This window comes from Chionomys nivalis, chromosome X (genome assembly GCF_950005125.1).
Source record: "Chionomys nivalis chromosome X, mChiNiv1.1, whole genome shotgun sequence".
Taxonomy (NCBI): domain Eukaryota; kingdom Metazoa; phylum Chordata; class Mammalia; order Rodentia; family Cricetidae; genus Chionomys; species Chionomys nivalis.
In genome coordinates, this window is record NC_080112.1 from 75,578,259 (window position 1) to 75,597,107 (window position 18,849).

Genomic DNA, 18,849 nt, shown 5'->3' on the forward strand with positions numbered 1-18,849 from the left:
AATAAATAAATATTTAAAAAAAGAATTATTAGGGAATAGTTAATAAATATTGTATGAGTGGTTTGTGTGGTGGTACACACTTACTTGTATTCTCAGAACTCAGAGGAAGGGGCGAGAGAATCAAATTTTCCAGGCTAAGCTACAGAGTAAAGACCCTGTCTCAAAACAAAAAGAAAAAACTAAGTAGTTATCATTTTATGTAGTGTATGCATTCCAGACATAAGCCCAAGTGGGACTTTGCATTATGTGACACTACGAAGTTCATTTCAGGCAACTTTCTTAGCGATAGCCACCTTTGCACATCTTCATACTGGGCAAATCTTTTGTTTGTGCACACAACAAGCATCTAGTTAACATTTGTTTGCTTTTAATGTATGTTTAGTTACAGGAAACCAACTTATGACAATTATGAATTGGGTGCCCGAAGACACACAGGACAGAGGAGTCCTTCAGAAATCAGCGTTCATGTTGGAATAGATGATGCTTCCAGAAATTCTCCGAGACTGGGCTTGCTGGACCGGATTGTCAATTACAGCAGAGCCTCCATAAACTCACTGCTGTCTGACAAACGCTCCCTCAACAGTATTGTTACTAGTGAACCTGACAAGCACTCGCTTCTAGTGGGAGACTTCCGGGAAGATGATGACACCACACTGTAAAAGGTCTCGGGGGATGCTGCTAGTTGAAGTTCATGTGCACTGATGGAACACATACATTGTCCTGGAAGGATCTTATGTCAGTCTCATGCTCTTATGTGCAGGATTCTATCTGAGTTGTATTTTTTAATGGCAAAAATAGATTTCTCAGGGCAAGAGCTCTGAACCTGGCATTATCCAAAACAAATTCCCAGCAGTTTTGTTTTACTAGGGATAGAGGATAGAGCAGCAAGTTTAGAACAAACTCCACAGTTAGAGGTTGCTGACTTGCTGCTAATATGGCAAATCATTTTTATTTGACCAAAAAAGTGCCCAAAGACAGGATGATTAAAAATGTGAAGATTTGAGAGCATGACCTTGAGGATATTCTTGAGCCTGTATCCTTGCCCCAATGGGAAGCAATGGCTTTCAAAGCACTGTACAAAGCATCTAGTTTAGAAGGAAAACAGTTGCAACTGTTTCAAAATAGATGTGCCTTATTTATTGTGGGTTTGCTTTCACCTCATAATGCCTGAGTCCTTGTCCTTTAGTTTCTAAGAGCCCCAGGATGGCTTTTGTCACCTTTCAAGTAAACTAAGTTTAGGTGATTTTTCCTTGATTAAAATAACTGACTTGAAATGAGGCAGAAGGATTGCAAGTTCAAAACCAGCCTGGACTATATACACTAAGACCCTATCTCAAAACATTTTTGTAACTGACATTTTTCTGAAATCTTCTCTTATTTTACTGTGTCACTCAGAAGACCTTAGAGAGTGCAGAGTTCTCTACCCTTCTGTTTCCCCACCGCTGTCAGCAACCACTGACTCTCCAGTTTGCCTAGCTCTGGGATAGCATTCAGCTCTTTCCTGATGAGTTCAGCATTGTTCCTGGTGGAGCCTGTCCCTCAGTTTTAGGCTAGAAACTTACCATTTGAGTCTCTTTTACGGAAAAGTTCTTCAAAACACTAATATTTTAACATATATGGGCTGTATAAAAGTACCTGAACTCACTAAATTCTTCTTTTGGGATACAATCATTTGGCTGGTATATTATTATTTAATAAAAATTTAGTTACCTCTTAAGTTTTATATAACTTATCAAAACGATTTTTAAATATACTATCATACAAAGCTGCTTTTATCAAAACACACAGCAAGCTGTAATATAGAAATAAGAAAATCTCTGGTTTGTGATATCTTATAGTCAATATTTTTCTCTTGTTCAAAACATTTGCGCTTATAAACAAACGCCTAATCTTTTATTTGCATGCTATACTTTAAGCACATTGCCTATCTTATATGATTTGTGCTCTGAAAATGTTCATTTGTCCTTTTCAGGTCAATATTGAATATAAAAAAATCATTTTTATAGAGCAGAGTATAAAGTGAAAAGGAGAATGGGATTCTTCCATTCCATCTCTTTTCTCTCTTATTCCTTCACACCCCCCAGAAACGTTTACATTCTTCAGAGCTGTCTTTCCAGACTTGGGGAAGATCTAACTTCTCTCCTAGCTATCGTAAAGAGGTGAGACTTTTGATGAAGGTGCTATTAGTCTAGAAAGGCAAACCTGTTTTAATAAAGTGCGAGTGAGCTTATGTGTTTAAACTCCATTTTAGACCAATCCCTATGCCATCTTAAGAATTTGAGTTTGAATATTTGTTTCTTAATTCTAGCAACCCATCATAACATAACTCGTTGACTCCTAGAAGAAACAGCTAATGCTAGAGATGTAGACTTTTCTTGCTCTGGACCCAAACTGAAAATAGAAGTCCTCCAGCTCTCAGCCAGTTACTCCTTCTGTTACACATGTATAATTGAGCCCTCCTCTTGCCTCCACATCATGTTGTAGGACAGTGAGAATAGCATTTCACTTCTCACTACCAGAAAAATGTGTTTGAGAGAGGCTGTATTCCTAGAAGAGGGGGTTCATTTAGAGAGGGATCAAGCACATTGCTTTCAGTTGGTCACTAACTTTAGATAATGTGTTACTGCTGAGAACAGGTTCTATAAGAGAATGTTCATATGTATATACACATATCATACATGGAGAGAGAGAGAGAGAGAGAGAGAGAGAGAGAGAGAGAGAGAGAGAGAGCCTACAGAAAGAAAATGGGTTTCTATTTGCATCTGTTTTGAGGTTCTTTACACTTTCTTTGCCACTCATCTATACTCAATCAGCAACCATTCTCTTTGTCAGAAGGCACCGTGGACACTTTGTTGTCCAGTGCTTGATGTAGACTCAGCTAGGAGGCACCTTTAACTTAATTATCCAAAGATGCCTTTTGAATTTAAAGATTAAAACACAACTAGAGTATTTACTGTTGTAGTTTTAAAAGTATAGTTGTCAGGTGTGAAATAAAAATATTGCTTTTCCTACTTTAGTATCAACATTTTAGGAAGTTAAATTTAATGCCTTATGAACAAATAATTTTATATTATGCTTTAATTTTTTTAAAAAATTATTCTTCATTCATATATACAGAATGTTTGAAATAGCACTATAGACAAGATGTTTCCAAAAATGTGAGTGTGCATATCTTTTCTGTACACAGCTTAAAATCAAAAAGATGTATAGTAGAGGATTTTCCCATTACTTGTGGATTCTGTTTTCAAATTATTTTCTTAATATTTATTTTACTCTATCTTGTTATTTTCTTTGAATGAGGCATCTGGTTACAGGTTATTCTTTTTAAAAAATATACATTCCTGATATCACTCCTTTGGATTATTTTGTTTTCTGTACTTAAAAACAGTTTCTTTACCAAATATAAAAATACAGATCCATGCCAAATCATTACCAACTTTTATGCTGACTTACTAGAGTCCTTTGATCTGGTATGGGTAAAACGATAAAAAAAAAAGCATGAATTCTTATTTCTCAGTCACCTGAGTTTTTTAATGACATTGATAATAATAAATGCCTTTTGTAGCCAGAACCAGGTGTCTCAACCTTGTGTTTTTAAAGAAATGTTTAGTCATGTATTGTAAAACTTTGGTTAGTATCCAAAACAGGAGCGGACAACTTTGTGCAATATTTGTTTGCTGTAGTCTAGTTTGATTTTCTCATGCGCATGTAAATTGATATTTCTGCCGAAGATGTGCCTTCAACTTTATAATTATAGTGTTGTAAAAAAAAGTGTTGTCAAGTGTCACTGTGTTAAATCATCCATCCCCCTCCGCCAGCAGCTCCATACTACCCTCGTTGTGTTATTTGGGGTTTTTTGGATGCTGTTTCAGCTGTAAATCCATGATGCACCAAGATCAGAGGCAGCAGCACACGTTCAGGCGGGAGGACAAAATCTATTGACCTTCAGATCTTACTCACCCGCCACTGTCACCTAATGAGAATGAGAAACAGGAATGTGCATGGCCTCTTCTTTGTAGTGTCTAATAAATTCTTGCTATGATGTCTACCCTAAATGAGCTTTTCTTGATTTGGGGGAGTCCTGAGTGGTGTGGAGAACCAATTTATGTCATGAACTTTTCCTGGGGAGATAGGATCCCCAATAGGGCACCAAGAACAAACCAAAGTATTGAGTCCACCTAAGTCCAGTTTGGTGAACTAGTGAGTTTATTGGGCTTACTACAGACACGTAGGTGATCCAAAAACAGCTTCATTAATTAAAGTCTCAGACCACAGCTGCTTTATCACCTCCTGACACCACATGCAGCTGGGCAGAACATGCACAGCTGGGTGGGAGGTGCAGGAGCCAATGGCTGAAATCTAAGCAGAGGATCTAAGAGGATCTAAGGACACTCCCCACCCCTTCTAGGAGAAAATGACTGGCCAGCTCTTGGGACTCTTGAGTAGGCACAGCTGCCGTGCTTGAAGGACAGCATTCAACACCACCCAGCATGCGTTCCCACACTCCTCATGCCCTTGAATTTAATAGTTGTTTTTTTTTTTTTTTTTTTAATCTCACTTGTGAGAACTGATTCCTACCATCCACATCAAATACCTGGGATAATTTAGTCAGCAAAGGAAAGCTAGCCAGCAGGATTAACGTCTCGGATTTTACTTTTTTTTTTTTTTTCCAGGACTGAGTTTCTCAAGAATAGCCTTGGCTGTTCTGGAACTCACTCTGTAGACCAGGCTGGCCTCAAACTTAGCGATCCACCTGCCTCTGCCTTTGAAGTGCTAGAACTAAAGGCAGGCCCCACCACCGCCCAGTTTTGGATTTTACTCACATTTCTTTTCCCATCCCTTTACTCCCTGATTCAGAAGTGAGAGCAGCAGTGCAGTCAGTGAAGTTTCAAAACTTTCCAGATTTACCAAGTTGACCAAGCCTTTGTGCTGGAAACGCTAGGTTTTAAGACTCAAAGGTCCTCATAGAATGAGGATAGAGACAAGTAGAGTTGTCTTTCTGCTTTCAGTAGGACCTACACGTCTTGCTGTACATTTTTAGCTCTCAGTTTGCGGACACAGATCGTGAATTGCAAGCGAGTTAGAAAAGGATAGGCGCCTTTGTTTGTTGTTGTTTTTTTTTTTTTTTTTTTTTTTTGAGACAGGGTTTCTCTGTGGTTTTGGAGCCTGTCCTTGTTTGTTGTTTTAAAACAAGACGCGGCTCTGTTACTAGCCTTGGGTGTCCTAGAACTCTCCACTTGCACCATGGTTGGCCTTGAACTCACAGAGATCTACTTATCTCTGCTGGGTTTAAGGGTGTGTTTAAGGGAAGGCTCTTGGCCAGGTTGAAAGAAACAGCAGCAGTCATAAGCAGCTGAAAAACAACCATTTCTGTACAATTAGTATCTCCTTCGAAAAGTCTGAAATCGAACAGCCTTTGGCATTCTGGACCTATTGCCCTCAAGTGATTTCACATTTTTTAAATTATCATTACTCTTGGTGCTCCTCAGAAGCCCAAAACTAATCTGTAAACCAAAGTGCTGTCCTCACCCAGTCAAAACTCCCAATTTTTTCACTGCTAAGTATAATAATCAAGTATGACAGAAAGGTTGAGATGAACTCAATTCATTCGAAAGGACCAATGACTTTCAGAGCTTGCCAGAAGTGTTGGCAATTCATTTGAAAAGCATGCTCTATGATCCAAATGACTATCACTACTGAAATGACAAGCAGAGCATGCATGTGGAAGAGATTATTTGGGGCTGGTATGATGATCTAGCTGGGCATGGTGGCTCACACCTGTTATTTCAGCACTCCAGAAGCAGAGGCAGGAGAACTGCCATGTGCTTGAGTAGCTGGACTTACATACTGAGTTAAGCCAGCTTGGGCTACAGAGTGAGAGCATGTTGTGATATCCAGTTAATATCTTACAATCTACAAAATGAGAACAATGCTGTCTACCTTGTGGAATTGTGATGCTTACTAAGAACGGAAGTGATGTTGCTTTTTTATGAGACAGTTGGTGTTTATTAAAGGTAATTTAAAATAGATTTTAAGCCTGAGAGTTATGAGAAAAGGGGGTACTCTAGAAGAAAGTAAGACACACCCTAGAACATGGGTGTGGACTTCTCTAAGAGAGAGTCACTGGAAAGGGTATAGCAAAAACCGTGGTTTCTCTTCCTTTCCCTGAGCATAAGGAAAGAGAAACTGGTCTTGCCCCTTGGCCTGTAGGTCCTTTGTTGGTATGGAGCTGTTAGAGTTGTTAATTCTGTACATCACAAAGTTTCCCTTGCCTTTAAGAAACCTTCCTATAAGCCGGGCGGTGGTGGCACACGCCTTTAATCCCAGCACTTGGGAGGCAGACGCAGGTGAATCTCTGTGAGGACAGGCTCCAAAGCCACAGAGAAACCCTGTCTCAAAAAACCAAAAAAAAAAAAAAAAAAAAAAAAAAAAAAAAGGAAAAAGAAAGAAACCTTCCTATAGTGTGACTTAAAGGACACCAAAATGGCAGTCTCCTTGCCCCACATACTCCCAGCATCAGTCATTCACTTTGGGGTGCTTAAATTTAACATTGTTAGCTTTCCCTTTTCTTCCACAGTTTTTGTTCTTCATGTATATGCCAGTTCCACTAAAATAACATTGCTATGTTGAACTGTGACGGAGTACATTTCTATATTTAATACCATAACTCTTAATAGACTAACAGCCTCTGTTTAAAATAAATGTGTTTGTTCCTTTGAAAGTTGAACCACTGCAATAAGTAAAAGAGAATACGGGTGCATAGAAAGAACACCTATTAGGAAAGAGACCACCCCAGCCATAGGCAGCCTTGATGGCAACCCAAAGGGAGTGAGATTCACCCTTCAGTTTCAAGAATGTTAGAAGAGTTATAGCATCATATCATAGGCAGCACGATGGGATCTTGAAGAGAGAAAGCACTTCTGATTCTAAAGAACAAAGGCGCATGTCTTGTTCTTACCAGTTTTCAGAGTGGGGTGGGCAATTAAGTTCCATGCTATATGACCTTGGCTTCCTGCTACAAGTCAGGAAATCACTGATAAGTCTGTCTTGGGTCTGAGAAGTAGGGAAAGCTGTCTATTCTTAGGGTGGACCCAAGCTATACTCAAGGTACCGCCCCACCCCAGACTGAATGAACCAGAGCCTGCCTGTTGACAGAGTCCCAGATGATGTGTATAAGCATGAATTTTAGCAGCCACAAGGTCAAACCAGGAGGATCAGAAATTAAAGGCTAGCCTTGAGTGCAGATTTTGCTGGGACTACATTACTGTCAAAGAAAGGAAGGAAGGAAAGAGGAAAAAGAAACCACTGCCCAGCACTTAGAAGGAAGAGGCAGAAGCCATCCTAAGATCCTCTTCCTTTCTCCAAAAGAAAACACCCACAAAAAGGAGTTAGTACATTACAACAGTGACTCTCACTGTGTCTTAAGATGAAGTAGAAATACTTATAAATCTGCCAAGGACCTGCCTTCAGTAGTAGCTATTTGTCGTTCTCCCTCTCTCCTAGGAGCTCTGGATAGAGTCTACATTTAAAATTTGCCCAGATAGTTCTGTTAAAATGAAGGCTTTTTATTCTTTCATTCATTCAATAAATATTGGATATCATTGTGTAGGAGGCACTGTTCCAAATGCTGATCATACACTAGAGCATAAAACATTAAAAACAAAAACCATAGCATTGCCCCCAGGGATCTTAGATTTTGGTGTAGTAAGACAAATTGTTTACTATGATAAATGACAATCATTTGTATTAGTTTTCTAATACACTGTGCTAAAATATGTGGCAGGGAATCTACTCATTTATGGAGGGTGAGTAGACAGACCCCCTCTGGTGAGTGGAAACCATCTTTGATGGTTTTGTGAGCTCTTTCCCACCCTCCTCCAAGAATGGAACATACAGAACAAATGGGAACTACTTTGCTGTCAATAATGGGATTACAACCATTAAATGAGTGAAACAACTTAAAATTGATTGTCATGTGAGCTGTAAATGGAGCAAATTTGAACTCAGCGATGCTAGGTGAGCACAAGGGATGCTAAATGAGAGCTGTTGCACCTCAGAGAAGTGTTGAACTCCAAAGCTCTGGAAGGTGCTGGGGTGCCTTTCGAGAGCAAGTCTGCAGGCTGGCAAACTTCTCCAGCCGCTGATCTTGAAAGCGGTGGGTGGCTGCCACACCTCGAGCCTGCAAACTACTTCAGAATTCTTGTCAGAATCTGATACGTGGAGTTTTGGAGACTGAGACAGGAATGAGGAGCCCCTCTGCCTGCAGGGTGCTCTGAAGCCCTAGAGATGCCAATTTTTTGAGGGGCAGTAGGCACTGATTGGCTGATTATCTTACCAATCAGGGAAGAACTGTCAAAAACTACTGGCAGTTCCCATTATTATGGTGATCATTCTAAGTCCCCAGCTGCTCTTTTTCCAGCCTGGTAGTGCTTGGGCAGGAATCTCTGCCTTGGGAAACATTTTAGGTACAAATTATAGTAACCACCACGGGGGAAAAATGAACAGAGGGAACACAAAGAATACTACAGGGGACTGGCTATTTAAGGTGTTCACGGATTGAACCTATGGAACCTACTAGAAATTTGGCATTTGAGAAAACCCTTGAAGTAACTGTGGGGAGTTTGCCATGAAGAGACAAAGGAAAGGACCACTAGAGGAGGATACTATATGGGGTACATATTTTCAAAGATTTCTGCTGTTTATCCGAAATTCAAATCGAAAATAATACCTTGTTACTTGATCTGTCAGCCCTATCTCGGAGACCACAGCATTAATCGTGACAAATGGAAGCGCAGGCAGCTCAGACGGGATGCTAGCAGTGAAGGTGCTTCCTGGTCCCTGATTTGATTAGAAAGAAGGCGAAAGAAGAGTCAAGGACAGCTCCAAGGTTTCTGAAGTATTAGAAAGGCTATGGCCAGGCATAGTGGTTCACGCCTTTAATCCCAGTACTCAGGGAACATAGGCAGCTTGATCTTTGAGAGTTCAAAGCCAGCCTCGTTTATATAGTGAGTTCTAAGATAGCTACATAGAGAGACCCTGTCACAAAAAAAAAAGTGGTGGTTAATCGGGTGTGATGGGACACACGTGTAGTCTCAGCTACTAACAGAAGTGGCTGCTTGAACCAAGAAGTTCAAGGCTAGCCTGGGCAACAAATAGTGAGAAATTGTCTCAACAAACGAACAAGGCTGGGGCTGCCACTTACTAAAATGGGGAAGACTGTAGGTGGAATGGTTTAGATTTGGGGACAGAAGAGAAAGAGAGGTGTAATTTTGATGTATCCATAGGTATCCCAGAGGAGATATTAAATAAGCAACTGGCTATATACAGTTCAAATTGTGCGATATATAGAATACAAGTTCAGTATATGACCAGACGAGCACATAGTACGCAGACATCATGCAGACAAAACACCCATACACATTTAAGAAAAACAACAAAGTCTTACATTTTCCCCCAATTTAAACGGATAAGATTCATTTTACATACCATACTACTTTTCTTTGTGATGATAAGGATTGAACTCTGGGCCTTGTGTGTTCTAGGAAAGCACCCTGTCACTGAGCAACATCCCTGACCCTTTGGTTCTGATCTGAGGTTGACCTCAATTTGAGGTCCTCCTGTTTCAGTTAACAGAGCCCCAGGTGAGTTGTGTGTGAGTGAATTCCAAGCAGCTGCAATTAGAGGTGTGAGCCACTGGGCTTGGCTGCCATACTTCTGTCCCCTTCCTCCGCACAATCCAAGTAGTCTGTAGTTTATAGCTAAAGGAAACCAAGTTCTCAGTTCATAATTGTGATGACTTCTTACCAAAGCACCAACTTTGGTAAACTTGAACTATAGTTCTTAGAACCGTGTCCCATTGTATGCCAGAAAACTCATTTTGCAAGAGGTTCGAAAAGCAGAAGTGAAACAACATCTCCACTGTGCTGTATTTATTTATTCTGGGAAAGTGACTTGCCTGGAGCACCAAGGTGGATTGTACACGCTGTTGCTGGCCCCTGGGCTCACCTTGGTGTAGGTGGCACCTGGGCCCACCGTTCATTAGCCACCACTAAAGCCCCTCTAACAGATTATGCAGCTGTAGACCTGTGATGAAGGCACCACCTTCTCTTCTCTCTCTGCCACCCACAGCAGCTGGCAGACTGTGCCAGTCACATTTCTCCTTAGCATCCTGGCCTCTTAAGCACACGTGTTTCTGTGCAAGGATGAAGGCCAATCTCAAGAGAGACAAATTGGAAGAGAAAAATGCTTCCATTGGAAGATTTTCATATTTCAATGTGCCATTTAAATAAGCAATGCTTTTTGTTGTTTTTCTTTTCCTAAATGAAATCTGTAATTCTCCACTTAGGGGCAATTTATGGTAATGTTGTGGTAGAGGCCTGTGGTGGTTTGAAAGAGAATGACCCCCCATAGGCTCATAGGGAGTGGCACTATCAGGAGGCCTTGGCTTTGTTGGAGTAGGTGTGGCTTTGTTGGAGAAAGTGAGTCACTGGGGGTGGGGTTTGAGGTGTCAGGTGCTCAAACCAGACCTGTTGGGGGATATTTGGTCACACTGTGAACCTCGAGTTTTCATTTGCATTAAGTTAATAAAATTAACCTTGGGTCAGGAAGCTATGTTAGCAATTAGTTGACAGAAAGTAATCATAGAACATTAAGAGGGCATCTGGGAGAGATAACGAGACATAGGAATTATTAGTAGGGTGGGGTTTGGAGTGGTGCAGCCTTTTCTGGTTTGGCAAAGCAGAAGCATGGGTTTTTCAGAGATGGCAGCAAAGAGGGAAGGTTAGCTAATTGCAACCCAGTCTTTCTGAGCTTACAGGTTCTCACCACAGCCTTTGAATCTCAGGTCTTATTCATAAACAGAATGGTAGAGATTTAGTGAATGCTACCTTTAGCAGCAGCGACAGGGCCGGTGCATGCAGGAACAGCGTTCTTGCCAGGCTGCGAGGCCACTGCTAGAGAAGCAGTCTGGTAACTGCAGAATTGTAATTGGCTGCCTGAGATAGCAGCAGATTAAGGTGCAGCCATTGTGCCAAAGTTAAAAGGACACAGACCCAGTATGGCAGTCTCTATCTGTTGCCTGCAGATTCAGATGGAGTGCTCTCTGATTCCTCTCCAGCACCATGGTTACCTGCACGATGTCATGTTTCCTGCCACGACAATAATGAACTATACCTCTAAACTGTTAGCCAGGCCCAATGAAATGTTTTCCTTTATAAAAGTTGCCATAGGCATGGTGTCTCCTCACAGCAATAGATACCCTAACTAAGATAGTGCCCTTTTTTTTCTTTTACACACAATCAAAGCTCAGCAGAAAGTGCTTTTTCCCTTGTGGCGGAGTGACTGAGGTCGTGAAATTTAGCCGCCACTAATTTTTCTCACTCTGGAGACAGTCCCCACTCACAGATCACCACCCTCTGAAAGGCATCGGTATTTGCTTTAGGAAAGTAGCGCATGTGGGGGTGGGGAGTATAGCTAAGGAAGAGCACACACTTAACCTGATGAGGCCTTGATTCACAGAGCCGTAAAAGCCCAACTCTGTCCACAACAATATTTTAAAAGGAACTGTGCTTTTCTGTACAAGCCAGCTCTCCTGAAGGAAAGAAATCAGGCAGAAGCAATATCCTTTCTCCATGCTTTGGGACCGTGCGGGAGATATGGTTGAGATGAGTATAGCTTGAGTCACAGAGCTTCCTGTCAAATGCTTTGTGGGAAGAAAGTCGTATTTGCTCCAGCTACAGGCTTAAGCTGTCATCTCCACTACACTTGCTTATCAGCAGCTGGATGCCTTTGCAGCAGGCGGCTCTTGGATGTGTTGCCCTTCCTGCTTGCTGCTCCAAGGTCACCATCTGCAGGGGCTGTGTGAAAGTGACCTTTTAGAAGCTCCCTTCTTCTGGCTCATCTAAGATCTAAGGGCCTTCCCATTGGGGTCTGTTTCTCATCACTAGGTATAGTTTTTTACCTTGAGAATAGCCAGGGAACAGGGAAGTGAGACAAGAAATGAGGAACTCACAATCTTATCCTTTGATATGGCAGAATAATAAAATATGTATTAGGGATTGTCATCAGAGAGGCTTCCCCTGGCTGCTGATGGGAGCAGATATAGAGACCCACAGCCAGATATTAGGGGGAGCTTGGGAACCCAGCAGAATAAATAAAAATAAAATAATAAAAATAGTGATAATATATACATATTATGTACTGGGTGGATATGTATATATATATTAATTATACTGGGGAAATGGCAGAGAACTAAAGTCTTCTAAGCTCTTAATATATGATTTGATTGTCATTTTTACTCACAAGGTGTGGTTGAGGTCATGGAAAATATCAGTGGAACTCACTCTTGTTCCAATGACTGTCCTACTTAAAGATAAGATTAAAGTTACTTTCATCTTGGTCCACCTCTTTCCTATATCTCTGACTTTGTTGAGTAGCCTAATCTCTGAGCAGAGTCTGAAAGGTGCCCAACACTAGCCAGCTAGCCTAGTCAACATGGTGAAATACCAGGTCAGTGAGCAGCACTCCCTCAAACAGAGGGCCAGAGAAGCATGAGATTGTCCTCTTAATAAACAAGTTCCCTCACATGGCAACCCATTTGAAACTACATTTTTGTTTCTGCCCCATTTCCCAGATCTCTTGAAAGGTACACACTATTCACCCGGACCCTCCCTCTTTAGGTAATGCGACTGCCATATCCTCTTAACATCCTGACTTTATGTAAAACCAACTTTGATAAAGTTCATTTTAAAATGTGATCCTGCAGCTGGGCGGATAGCCCAGTGGGTAAGAGTGCTTGCTGCACAATCATGAGAACCTGAGTTCAAATCCTTAGCACATACATAAAAAGCTGGGTGTGGCCATGCATGTCTGTAACCCTAGTGCTGGGTGCTAGGCTTCCTTGAGCCTCCTTATTCCCCAGGGAAAGGTGAGTGCCCTATCCACACATTCCAGCAGCCTCAAGATGTGGTACAATCAAACATGATAGGGAGTCGAGTCAAAGCAGTAACTTAGTTTATTACTGTGAGAGTCCACTTATCAAGGGTAAGCAACATCCTGTGATGTGAGGGTACCTTCAACCAAAGAGAGGCAGCTACACCCTCCCTCTGGCTGGAGGGGCGTTTACCTAGTTTTTGCTGTCTCATCCTCATTCAAACTCGAGCCAGACTTTTCTCTGTCCTACAGGCCTCAAAGCATAGGCCGTGAACTCGAGCCAGGCTTTTTTTCTGTCCTATAGGCCTCGAGGTATAGGCCCTGAGATATTTTTTTGTCCAACACCAGGGAGGCAGAGACAAGAGGATTGCTGGGGCCACCAGCCTAGCTCCAAGGGGACAAGACAGTCAGTGATAGAGCAGGACACCAAACATCCTCCTCTGGTACACCTGTACACATGTGTGCATATGGCAAATACAAATATAAAGAAATTAAAAATAAAATACTAAAACTGTGGTGTTCGCTAGGGATATATCTTGGTGGAAGGATGCTAGTTTGATATGTACAAGGCCCTAAATTCATGCCCAGTATCTCTCTCCTCCCTTCCTCTTTTATTGCCCTTAAAACTGTCACAGGTTTACCACTGCCAAACCGAGTGAGCCCATTGATGTTAAATTTTGAGGGAAACATTGCTGGTGCATAGTTCATGTTGATTTCCTGATCAACTAAACTTACTAAATATTCTGTAGTTGGTACTTGTGAGCAGGATTCCCATTATACTTGGGGAAATAATCTGATTATTAACAAATCATTTGGCAAATAGTTATGGTCTATAACCTTTAGAAGACAGACTAGTTCCTGTTCATCTCCAGCAGAGCTGACACATAGAAGTTCATAAAATGAGAAGGTTCACGTCTTTATATTTGCCTTGATTAAACTATGCAATGTCTTTACTGCATTTTCCAGACTTATATAAGCAAAGTAGATGGCAAAGTGTTTAGAGTCTTCATACTCACAATAATGTTCATTTAGAGTTCATGTAGTGCATTGATGGACCACCAGCTTGTTTAGTATGGACCAGACCCTAGACTTCATCACCAGCACTGCCAGCAGTTGCTTAGGGAAGAGCAGAGAGCGAAGATGTGTAGCTAGCAGGGGCTTTGCAGAGTGAACCACTGTGAGGACATCTTGATGAACTGCTCACTTCAAGCCTTCCTTTAAATGATCCAGTCTGAATTTTGCCAGACACTGCTTCAAATCAACACTTTGCATATTGCTCCTTTGATTGCCAGGACAGTCTCTGTCTTCACTGCAAATTACTGCAGATTCATGTTTCTATTCCCTTGAGAAATCTGTTTGTTTTGACAGAAAAAGCAGAAACAAAGTAGAAATGAGGCACATCTTTTTTTCTCTGTTGTGGAAACAGAGTACCATCTATGTTCTTTTCCTGGTGTCTCCCATTCCAGAGGAAAGCGCTTTGTTATTTTGTTTTGTTTTCTGTAAAGCAACCATACTTACAATCCCCTGTAACTTCAGCTCCAGGGAATCTAATGCTCTATTTTGCCTCCTAGGGCACCCACATATTCATGCATATACACAGGCACACACACACACACACTAAAATGAATCTTTAAAAAATAAGGTAGATTTAATAAAGCAAAAATACCATCTCCAGGCCGGGCGGTGGTGGCGCACGCTTTTAATCCCAGCACTTGGGAGGCAGAGGCAGGTGAATCTCTGTGAGTTCGAGACCAGCCTGGTCTACAAGAGCTAGTTCCAGGACAGACTCCAAAGCCACAGAGAAACCCTGTCTCGAAAAACCAAAAAAAAAAAAAAAAAAAAAAAAATAGCATCATGTCTGACTGCACACCGCCATGTTCCCCACCATGATGATAATGGGCCGAATGGACTGAACCTCTGAACTGTAGGCAAGCCATCCCAATTTAATGATTTCATTTGTAAGAGTTGCTGTGGTCACGGTGTCTATTCACAGCAGTAGAAAACCTAACTAAGCCAGTGAGCAACCTCGCATTGATACTGAGAACTGAACTCAAGTTCGCTGAAGGAACAGGAAGTGCTTTTAACCACGAAACCATCTCTTCAGCACCTCTTATCTTTTTTCACTCTGACCCACTGCATTTGACTAATGTTGCTTTCATGAGCATGGGTAGGGGATTGTCTGCTTGAGCAAGGACAACTTGCCAGTGCCTACACGCGGAGGAATACGACTCCTTTCTCCCAGCAGCCATTAGTCACCTCTCAAGGATGTGTGTGGAGGCTTTTGAGCCATAGCATTGTTTTAATTGGTCTTTCTGATTGCAATCATCCTACTTTGTTTTCTGATGCTGTGATAAACACCAAGACTAAAAGCGCCTTGGGATGGGGAGGAAAGGTTTTAATTAATTCTACATTTCCAGGCCACAATTCATCATTGAAAGAAGTCAAGGAGGAAGTCAGGACAGGAATTCAACTCAGGAATTTGAAAACAGAAGCCGTGGCTGTACGTGGTCGTGCACTTCTTTAATCCCAGTGCTCAGGAGGCAGAGGCAGGTAGATCTCTCCTAGTTTGAGGCCAGCCTGTTCTACATAGAGAGTTCCAGGACAGCCAGGAAACCCTGTCTCAAAAAACAAAACATAGCAAAATTAATTAGAATAAAAATTAAATTAAAAAGAGCTGATTAAGCCAGGCCGTGGTGGTGCACGCCTTTAATCCCAGCACTCGGGAGGCAGAGGCAGGCGGATCTCTGTGAGTTCGAGACCAGCCTGGTCTACAAGAGCTAATTCCAGGACAGGCTCCAAAGCTACAGAGAAACCTGTCTCGAAAAACCAAAAAAAAAAAAAAAAGTAAAAAAAGAGCTGATTGAAGCAACTAACTGCATAAAGTTGTCACAGAGGCACACTCAGTGCTAAAGAGGGGGAGACCTGGAGGACCAGAAGTTGAAGGTCTTCCCTAGCTACATAGCACTTTGAGAGCAACCCAGGCTAGAAAGCTGGTGAGATGGTGCAGCAGGAAAAGGCACTGCTGGAATGAGAAAAGTGACTTCTGCAAGATCCCCCACCTCATATACAAATAAATAGATACATTTTTTTTGTTAATTTGGAAAAAATCTACTGACTTTAAAATGTTCTGTCCTATCACATTACAGCTCAATCTAACTTTAAGCAAGACGGCTCTGCCTTTGAACTATATTAAGAAGCTTCCAACTTGCTGCTCGCTCCCACCGTTCTGCTAAGGTCCAGTCAATCCGATGTCAGTGTTGTCCATCTGGACACATAATCCAAGATGGTTCCCTCTGGTGTGCTGTGGTGGTTTGAGTGAGAATGGCCTCCCATGGGTTTATATGTTTGAATAGGTCCTCAGTTGTTAGAACTGTATGTGAAAGATTAGGCAGGGTGACTTTGCGGGAGGTGGTGTGTCCCTGGGGCCAGGCTTTGAAGTGTACCAATCTCTGCTTCGTGGTAGTGTCTCAAGACGCGAGCTCCAACTCCTGTTCCAGCACCATTCTTTCCTGCCTGCTGTGTATGCTCCCTGCCGTGGCAGGTGTGTACTCTAACCCTCTGAAACAGTAAGCCACAATTAAACTTTTTCTTTCCGAAGTTGCCTTGGTCATGGTATGCTATCATGGTAATAGACAAGTAACTAAGACATCTATCTACTCTCAGCCCAACGGCCAGAGGGAGGCTTTGGGTAAGATCTGTCATTTCCTTCAGATGCTTTCATCTCATTCAGAAATAAGGAAATCAATGAATGTGGCAGGTACAGTGACTGATCAGTGCCACCAACCACTGCTCATTTCTATTGGTTCATAGATAGTAACACAAGATCAAAGAGAATGGGAGACCATGAGGAGGAGATCTATTATAACCATAACATCAATTATATGTTCACGTTCTCCCAGGTTTTGAAATAGAGTTCTGGTCTTAGAAGTAAATAGTTGATACATAAAATACAGAACTTTCTACTGGGCAGTGGTCATGCACGCCTTTAATCCCAGCACTCAGGAGGCAGAGGTCGGTGGTTCTCTGTGAGTTTGAGGCCATCCTGGTCTATAGTGCTAGTTCCAGGATAGCCAAAGATGTTAGACAAAGAAACTCTATCTCAAAATAAGTAAATAAATACATAAATAAATAAATCAAGATTTAATCTCAATATCGCTGATCACCAGGGTATTGAAAATCAAAACTATACTGAGATGCTGTGTCGGAGTTGTCATGGTAGCTGTCATAAGGTTTTTAAATGACAGTAAATAATGACTATTGGTGAGGATTCAGAGGCAATGTCTATAGTGCCTTGTCTATAGTAGTGGAAATGTGAAAAGGTAAAGCCTTTATGGAAAACGGCATGGCTTCTTCTCAAATGATTACAACTAGACTATGACCCATCAATTCTATTTATATATTATTATTAGTTAATTTTTATTTTATGTATATGAGTGTTTTGTCTGCATTTATGTCTGTGCATCATGAGTGTGCTTGGGGCCCTAAAAGGTCGGAAGAGGGTTTCTGATCTCCTAGAATTAGAGATGATTGTAAGCCAAGACATGGTTGCTGGAAATCCAATCTGGGACGTCTGGAAGAGCTGCCAGTGCTATTAACCACTTGAGTCATTTATTCATCCCCTTTTATTTTTTATTTTTTCAGAATTTCATACATGAATACTGTATTTACATCATTTCTACCCCTTTCCTTTACAACTTGACCTGTGTGTGCCCCGTTCCCTCCATATCTGGATCCACAGGCAGCAGTAAGAGTGTGACACTACTTGACTGGAGCTTTTGAACGCACAAAGCCCACCCTGAGTGACGCACTTCCTCCAACAAGGCCACACCTACTCCTCAAGTAGCGCCACTCCCTGATGACTAAGCATTCAAATATATGAGCCTATGCTGGCCATTTTATTCAAACCACTACAATATACAGCCTGTCTCATCTATTTAGTGTTGCTCATATGTAAATATGTTTAGGACTGACCACTTGAAACTGGACAGCCTATGTGGGGCTTACCCCTGAGAAGACTTATCCTCCCTCTCTCAAACCGGTTCTTGATAATGTGATGACTTAGAGGATTTGCTCTTTGTACTGGATGGTTTTTGTCAACCTGAAACAAACCTAAACATACATAGGAAGAAGGGATCTCAATTGAGAATTTTCTTCCCTTAACTCGACCTATTCACACAGGTCTGTGGCACATTTTCTTGATTGCTAATTGAGAAAGCCCACCATGGATGGTGCCATCCCTGGACAAGTGGGCCTGGATGTGAAATATTCCTTCATAGTCTCTGCTTCAGGTCCTACCTCCAGATCCCTGCCTTTGATTATCTTGCCTTGGTGTTCTGTAACCTGGAAGATGAAATACCACTCCCGAGTCCCTTCTCATTAATGTTTTATCAGAGCAACAAAAAGCAAACTAAGGCAGTCTCACAAGCCTCTCATGGCCACAGTTTCAGGAGAAAAGTCAAATTGTGTTCCCCAAAATGAAGTAAATACAGAATAGAATTGCATCAATTAGGCAACAAAATGTGTGGTGGGATGATGAGTCAAGGGTCAGGAAACAGGGTCAGATGTCCTGATCCCGTGATTTAGTTACCACTGGTACCTTGATGTACAGGTCTAGGTTCAGGGCAGGATGGTTCTCAATACCAAAACTTAATCCAGCTGAACATCCCCAAAGGATATTGATTACACAGAAAGAAACTCTGGGGAAAGTAGAGTGGGCAGAAGGTGAAATCTCCTTAGAAGATTGTTTGGTTTTGCCATACACATCAGGCAAGGTTTTGGTCTATATAAAGCACACCTCTTTATCCCTCTCCTCCACCATGTCTGGATAAAAAAAAAGAAGAAGAGGTTTGAAGAGGAAGGAAGTGTCTCATGTTTTAAGAGTTTGGAACAATCATCACGAGGTTTCTAAGGGTCCAGAGA

At 41.7% G+C, this 18,849-nt stretch overlaps 1 protein-coding gene across 2 annotated transcripts in view; it reads left to right on the forward strand.

The window, feature by feature from the left end:
* Atp7a (ATPase copper transporting alpha) overlaps nucleotides 1-4,040 on the forward strand; it is a 112,886-nt gene extending 108,846 nt beyond the window's left edge. For both annotated transcript variants that reach the window (XM_057759037.1, XM_057759036.1), the window contains one exon: nucleotides 383-4,040. In XM_057759037.1, coding sequence (XP_057615020.1) covers nucleotides 383-659 — 277 coding nt within the window. In that variant the 3' untranslated portion in view covers nucleotides 660-4,040. The remainder of the gene's footprint in view (nucleotides 1-382) is intronic.
* Nucleotides 4,041-18,849: the final 14,809 nt, after the last annotated feature.